At 41.9% G+C, this 8325-nt stretch overlaps 1 protein-coding gene across 1 annotated transcript; it reads right to left on the reverse strand.

The window, feature by feature from the left end:
• Positions 1-223: 223 nt before the first annotated feature.
• Positions 224-2681, reverse strand: LOC143294553 (uncharacterized). The gene is made up of 2 exons (XM_076605929.1): positions 2497-2681; positions 224-524 (listed from the first exon to the last, which is right to left on the reverse strand). The coding sequence occupies exons 1-2, from the start codon at positions 2565-2567 to the stop codon at positions 224-226; spliced, it is 372 nt and encodes a 123-aa protein (XP_076462044.1). The 5' UTR covers positions 2568-2681.
• Positions 2682-8325: the final 5644 nt, after the last annotated feature.

Raw genomic sequence — 8325 nt, forward strand, 5'->3', positions numbered from 1 at the left:
TTATCAGGGCGAATTGGCATTATCAATATTGAATCACATGTTCGTCACGGATCGTCATGCATCTCGTATCATTTTTTCCCTTCAACATATTTACCACTGGTGCATTTGCCACCACCACATACCAAAACCACTCCGACCACGGCCATCATCATCTCCCACTCATCACACGACAAACTCCCATTATTGTCATCTAAAAGAAAAAAAATATTCACCGCCAGTTTTTTCATTTCGTCCACGACTTTATCACCTTCTCCAGACTGTCTTTTCGCTGCTCCTTGGATCCTCCGTCATCTCCCAAAAACCTTTTGCCAGCCTGGTAGATTTCAGCCCGAATGGTGTTTTCCTCTTTCTTACATTCCTCCAGCTGATTGTTCAGGTCGCTGATGATTTCCTCCATGTAATTGCGCAGCTTTGTCATCTGCAATTCGATCTCGACTTGTTCCGTCATCAGTTCCTGTATAAACTTGTTCTGCTGGGCAACGATGACCGCCAGACTATCACCAGGACATTTGTCTTTGGCTTTTCTGGAAACATGAATTCGGTTTAATTCAAGAAATATCATGTCCCCAGTATGACAGCTTCATAACATAACATGTTTTCGAAGTTACATATGTTTTAAACTGAATCAAATGATAATCATTTGACAGTTCTGGTAGAAAGGAAAACAAATCAACGGGGAATATAGAAAACAATAGATAAACACACACAAAAAAAATCAACAACAAACGAAAATAGAATCACGTGAAACAAGAGAAGCATACGAGTATTCATCCAATAGAGAAGAAAAAAGCATGATGCGTTGTCAGTTTTACATTCCAGAACATAATACCATCGGTTGTCAGTATCACTAGAGTTCTCTCTTCTTCAATTGTTGCAAGCCATACACCATCCCATTCAGATTCAGACTTTGATGGTGTGGTCTCAGATTTCGTTTCTATAGTCCTATTTGAAAGTCACAAACATAACTATTTTAAAGTTTACTGAAGATCATGTAGACTGCGTTCGTCTCTGTGATACAAGACAAATAGTTACTACATGCCAACGTTAACTTCCGTGCGGGAAACAATCGCCGTGTTTTGGTTAGACAGACTCCTCAAGCGAATGTAATTCTTTAACCAATGGTTGAATAAGCTTAGTGATACAGACTGTGGTGCCAAATTTACAATTTTCTGTCACCTTGAAATTAGTAAGATAGGAAGGCCTAACTGCGACCGATCCAGCCGAAGTGCACCAACTCAACATATGTATTGTAATACAGATAATAGGTTGCACGATCGTCACCAACATGCTTTCTTTAATTCTCACAGCACTGGTGATGCACAATTCATTCGCATATCCAGTCAAATCAGCTGTCTTAAACTGTGTCAAAGTTTGAGTCGAGTCTTGCTTGCTTTCCTTGATTTTAGAATTTTGAGAGCACGTTTGTGAACGTGGTCGGCATTGTATTTGTATTTCTATTTCTTTTTATCACAACAGATTTCTCTGTGTGAAATTCGGGCTGCTCTCCCCACGGAGAGCGCGTCGCTGTACTACAGTGACACCCATTTTTATGTATTTTTTCCTGTGTGCAGTTTTACTTGTTTTTCCTATCAAAGTGGATTTTTCTTCAGAATTTTGCCAGGAACAACCCTTTTGTTGCTGTGGGTTCTTTTACGTGCGCTAAGTGCATGGCTACACACGGGACCTCGGTTTATGACTAGCGTCCAGACCACCACTCAAGGTCTAGTGGAGGGGAGAAAATATTGCGGCTGAGCCGTGATTCGAACCAGCGCGCTCAGATTTCTGTCGCTTTCTAGGCGACGCGTTACCTCTAGGCCATCACTCCACTCATTGGTGTATGAGAGAAAAAAATAGCCAGAAATAGCTGATGTTTGACTGGTTCTTGGAAATAAATATTCATTAAGGTATCGGAGGAAATGTGTGTGGTGAGAACTCTACGAGTGGGGCGTACACGAACCGTTCGCAATTACACGCTGTTCGCAATTAGGCTTATCCACCCTCTGTGCAGATGGGCACTCTCTCTCTCTCTCTCTCCTCACTCCTCTCTCGCTATATATAATAAATATATATATTATATATATATATATATATATATATAAATATGATGTGTGTGTATGTGTGTGTTATACAGCGAGACCATAAAATATGCATGTTAACGATCTCATTCTCGATGCTAACGTTTCGGAAGAAGGAAGGAAATACTAAAACGAAATGATTGAAGCATAAATGAAAGAAAGAAAGAAAGACAGAAACGAAATGATTGAACCATAAATGAAAGAAAGATAAAAAGAAAGAAAGGAAGCAACAAATAAAGAAATATAAAAGAGACAGACAGACGAGGTGACAGACAGACAGAGACAGATAGACAGACAGAAAAAAACAACAAAAAACAAAACAAAAACAAAAACAAAAAAAACCGAAAAATGAAAATCTAAGAAAATCAAGAGAAAGGAAAGTACTGGCACAAAAGAAACAACCACCATCCTCCCAACTCACGAAGCACAGAGACAAGTTGACGTGACAGAGAAGACAACCAGACCAGCCAGGATTTGAGCAACTGCCCCCATGGTGGTGGATGATGTCTGCGTCAAAAGAGAAAGATTCTAGGAATCAGAAGCTTTGGTTTTCAAAACAGAGAGGCCCCGACAGTGAAAAAACCGTGGTACTTCCTTTGCTGTTTCCTCCTCTGTTACCTGGGAAAGGAAAAGGCCCTCTGCTTAAATACTTTAACTTTCAATCGACCGCTGAATTGTGAGTGCTTTTCGTGTTTGCCAAATTGAACAGTTCATCATTGTAATTTGCAGTGGGTGTATAAGCTCGTGTCGTTTATAAATTTTTCGGAAGTTGCGGCGAATCTTGTTTCGACACGACACACATGCGTTGTTGGATGCTTTGAGACTGATGAATGGGTGAGTGAGACTCCCAGTAGCCCATACACAACACACTCACTCACACCACACACACACACACACACACACACACACACACACACACACACACACACACACCACACCACACACACACTGCCAGGTCTGTAAACAACCATACAAAGTAAGACAATGGAATACAGATCAATCGCGTCTTTCCAAAAGGACCATCCCTGATAAAAGGAAAACAGCAGGTGCTCTCGATGGTTCAATACTTTTTACCTTGATTAAACACGTTTGGAATTTAGTTGCTTGTTTACTTTCCAGACGCCTGGATCTTTAATGAGTGTGTAAAGGTGTTCAAGGCTGCCCTTTGCTCTTTAAGAGAAATCAATTGAGGTGCTAATTCGAAATTGCACGGAGGTCAGGTTGAATCTATTTTTTTTACAAATGAGTGGGGGTGGAGGGACTCGTTGGCTGGGGTGGGGGGTGGGGGCTTTGTTTTTCTTCTTCTTTTATCTGCTAAAGGTAAAAAGAGAACAGTTTACTTAAATTAACATCTTTCATTACCTAATCCTTGTAGCTGTGTATCTCTGCTTGGATGTCTGTGTGTCTGTCTATCAATCAATCTCTATCCCCATCTCTCCATCTCTCTCACCTCTCTCTCCTTCTCTCTCTGTCGGTCCTTCCTTGAGTTTTTGCTTTGTATGTGTGTGTATGTGTGTGGGTTTGTGCCTATGTGTGAGTGAAGTACCTGTGTATATTTGTGTATCTGTGTGTGTCTGTTGGCTATTCAACACATTTCTAGAGGGATTTGTGGGCACCAGGGCGTGTCTACGAGCCTGTAGGCCTGCATGCTATATGAGACGTGTGCGGCTTGCATCCTTCTAATTGCCAACACCTTCTTCCATCTGCTCATCGCTACAAGATATTTTGGACGCATCTCACTCGAAACACTGACATATACCGTGGGATTTGCTTGCTCTTTTTTCCTTGTTAACTCCGAGAGGAAAGACCCTCTGCCTAAATACCTACACCTTCAAGACGTATTGGATGCACCCATGCTCCAAGCACTGCATCTACTCGACACTATAAATCATCGTAGGGCAGCAGGCTAGACAGCATGTGAGGGTCAAGAAAGCACACGCGTGGGCGCAAACTGCTGGCCCTACCACAAACTATTGGTTCCGAGCTGAACTTCAGCCACACGCCCACAAGGAAAAAGTCAGCCAAACGCCTCAACTGTCTCCAAGCTGAAGAACATCCATACGAAACAGCCTTAGCTGTCTGCCTCCATGGAGAGCGAACTCCAAAGACTCCAAGAACATACAGAGCGATTGGTCAGTCTTCAGGGCTACAGCATATGCAGCAGTCAGTGATGTAATCGGAGCGGTCATTTGCAAGCCTAAGGACTGGTTCAATGAGACCAACGAAACAAGCTCTCCAAGATGAAAAGCATAGCGTCCATAAGGCTGACCTGAACAACCCGAAGTTAGCCAGCAAGGAGGCTTTGTGTGACAATACTAAAAAGGCAGCGAGGCTAAGACAGGTGCAGGACAATTGGTTCAGCAGCAAGACAGAAGAGATTCAGTTATATGCTGACAGCAACAACATGGAAAGATTCTTTTGTGCTTCTCTTAAAACAGTGCATTGCCCCCTTAACCCGACACCCCCCCCCCCTCCCCCCGCCTCCTCTCCCCTCCCCCTTCCCCCCAACCTGCCCTGTTTGTCTACCTTGACAGCACACTGTCATGTAGGCCTCGATAGACGAGGAAGTGATCCTGTACATCGCCCGTGCTGGTGCAACCTTTGGCAGACTTCAAAACAAATGTGTGGACTCGAGGCCACAAAACTAAGCTAAAGGCCTACCGAGCAGCTGTTCTGACCACTCGGTACACAAAACAACTCCACTCGTTCTACCTGCGTTGCCAGAGGAGAGGTTGTAACCTCAGCTGGCAAGATGACATCTCTGACACATAGATCCTTCAGAAATCCGTGATGGAAAGCATTCACGCTCTAGGGAGGAGGTCTCAGTTCTCCTGGACTGGACATATTGTCTGTATGACCACGAGCACCTTTCCCCCAGACCTTTCTGTGGAGATCTTTGAGCAGGAAAGCGCTCACATGGGGGCCAGAAGAAGCGCAAGAAAGGCTCCTGACAACCCTCCCTCAAGCACTGCAGCATTGACCAAACACAAGGGATGCTCTAACTTCCGTTAGCTCAGCATGGTGCAGCTGGGGCTTTCCTAGTGTCGCCGCATATGAGAAGCAGAGGATCAGTAATGCCAATCTTAATCACCAGCAACACAAGGAGAAGGCACCTGCACCTGTCACAGCACCAGTTTCACCCCTTTCCACAGTGCCATAGACGCTTCAGGCCTGGACTGGAATTATCAGCCATTCACGTACCCCAGATCAGTGTGAAGCATTTGATCATCTTCGCTTGCGAAGGAGAAGCAACATATGTGCGTGTGGTCTCTGTTTGTGTGTGTGTGTGTGTGTGTGTGTGTTGTGGTGTGTGCGTGCGTGTTTGCTCGTGTAAGCATGCGTGCATTGATTTGAAAACGCCATCACTCTCTCTCTCTCTCTCTCTCTCTCTCTCTCTCTCTCTCTCTCTCTTCTCAGCAGTGTTTACGACAGCAAAATTGTCAACATGATATTATTACACAAGGGATGTTCAGAAATGATTGATGCATTCATATATAAAGTGAGGAAGTATAGGGTAAGTTACATTCTCTCTCTCACTCCTCCTCTGTCTCTTTCTGTTTCCGTAGCAAGCTCTGTCTCATTTTCTGTCTGTGTGTGTGTCTGTTTTTGTGGTGAATAGATAGATAGATAGATATGCAAAAATAGCTCATGTTTCAATATCAAGCAGCAATTGAAAAATAATCATGTTCAGATAAGGCAGAATACTTTGGGGAATAGTAATAGATGTCTATTTATGGAATGTTTGACTTCTTTTTGAAGGGAAAAGTATATTTCCAATATACTTGATTGCTACATTGCATCGTTAATGCAGTTTCTGTGTAGTGTCATATATTATCTGTTGAAATTACTAGGCATCGCATTATTCCACATGATTGCGTATTTGTTGTTACTGTGATAGGGATGTAATTGGGGACGATTTTTATTTTATTATGGAACGCCTCGAAATTTGCAGATCTTTCGTAATGAGTTCATTCCAAAGAAATATTCAATTTGTTGAAAGCAGGGAGGGGAGTGTGTTTTTAAAGTGGGAAAACACATCAAAAAGGAAAGATTACAAGATGATATGACCACTGTTCGGTTTTTTCCTCTTTTTATCACCAATCTCATTGTTTATTTGTTGTTTGCATTTCAGTTTTAATGAAAAATACCAGTGTCGTTACTTATATACCCAAAACTCCAAAAAGGGGTCAATGGATTAGAATGTTTTTAATTCTTGATTATGATTGTATATATAATTTTTATATATACATATATATATGTGTGTATATATATATATATATATATATATATATATATATATGTGTGTGTGTGTGTGTGTGTGTGTGTGTGGAGAGAGAGGAGAGAGAGAGAGAGATTATATGCCTGCCCAACTGTCTGCCGTTTCTCGTCAGTGCATTTGTCTCTCCATCTTTCTCTTCCGTTTATCGCACCAGACACGCCAGTCTTTGCTTTTAACTCTCTATCTCACTGTTCATTATCATCATGTACACACCTGTCTTAGCATGTGACTCTCTCTCTCTCTCTCTCTCTCTCTCTCTCTCTCTCTCTCTCACTGTCCATCTGTCTGTATATCTGTCTCTGTCTTTCTCTGTCTCTCTCTCTCTCATTCTCTCTCTGTGTCTCTCTCTCTCTCCCCAGAGAGACCTGTCCTTGCAGGAGGTATCACGCCACATCCATCATGATTTCCAGCTGTTTGAGAGAGGAGTCTAATCCCCTACCAACCCTCCCACTGACATTGTGGCATTGCACACTGTGGTATGGTGGTCAGTCACCTCACTGCAGATGGATGATGAATCAGACTTGGTGGTGGTCACAGGCCCTGTAGGCACATAGCGCTTGAGTGACAGGTCCTGTGGGCACACAGGGCTTAAGTGACAGGTCAAGGTCAAAACGAGGAGTTTACACAGTCTGCGGTTTCAGGGCTACGTTGGTTCTCTGTGAAAGAGTACTCGGCAACCGTACCCGTGTAAACTAAACACAGAGGTGCCCCTCACACCCACCTTTTTTTCTTCTTTTTTTTTTTTTTTGGTTGCTTCCCTCTATGAGCAGTTGTTTTGGTTATTTATCTATATATTTATTTATTCGTTGATTCATTTGTTGATTATATTAACTATCCATTTATTCTTATTTTTACCCATGCATTCAATTATCCATTCATCTATGTATGTATTTATGTATTCATTCATTCTTGTATCCATACATATTCATCTATTTATCCATCTTCTTATTTATTCAAGATTATGTAACCATTTTTATTTATTGTTTAGCTAGTACAGTTTCGTTTTGGCAGAGAAACCTATAGGCATTTTTTTTTTAATCAAAAGAAACCTTTCTCTCTTTCACGCACGCGTGCACATGCACGCACAGACGCACGCACACACACACACACAAATACTCACATACGTATGCATGTGCGTGCACACACACACACACACACACACACACACGCACATCATGCTCGAGAAAGAGGGACACACACACACACACACACGAAAAGACAGACGACAGACAGACACAAGCGTTCTCACTGCGAATACCGCAATCGATTTATCTCCCTTTAAAAAAGCATGTTTAAATATTAAATTTTTGAACATCAGTTGAGGGGCCACGTTAGTGTATGGGGTAAGACAGTTTATTCTCACCCGAACACGGAGGGTTCGAATCAGCCGTCAGGACTTTTTTTTTTTTTTTCTTTTTTTTTAACCCGAAGCTTTATAATAACAAATACAGAACACATTTTAACGATTAGATTTTTTTTAAAGTGTTTCACAAGTGAGTCTTGAAGATCTTGCCTCTCTTGTTCTTGTTTGCAACTGAAAGAAAAGAAATTCAAATTCTGGACAGAACACATACAGTGACACTGACGACACAATCGGACGTGTTTACTGCGTACGGATTTTTTAAAGTGGAATCTGAACTGACTAGAATGAACATAAAAGAGAGATTGAATGGACTGCCTTGAAGTTTCTGTCAGCCTGTCGAACACGCAAATCTTGAGAAAATGGCTACATGTTGGAGTGTGCTTAAGGTGATGGCAACGTCTCCTTTACTGCAGACTTAAAAGAATTTTCTTGAATAATCGAGACATACCAAGATAATATGATTTAATTAGGGTTATCACCTGGAACACTGTAATCGATTTACGACGGAAACAAGCAAAAAAGCATTCGTTTTGATATTAATTTTTGAACGTCATTGGTAGGCGCGCTCTTGTGCTGTAAGTAAATCAAACCAAATGTTCTTGTTTGAA

Source organism: Babylonia areolata, chromosome 20 (assembly GCF_041734735.1).
Source record: "Babylonia areolata isolate BAREFJ2019XMU chromosome 20, ASM4173473v1, whole genome shotgun sequence".
Classification (NCBI taxonomy): Eukaryota; Metazoa; Mollusca; class Gastropoda; order Neogastropoda; family Buccinidae; genus Babylonia; species Babylonia areolata.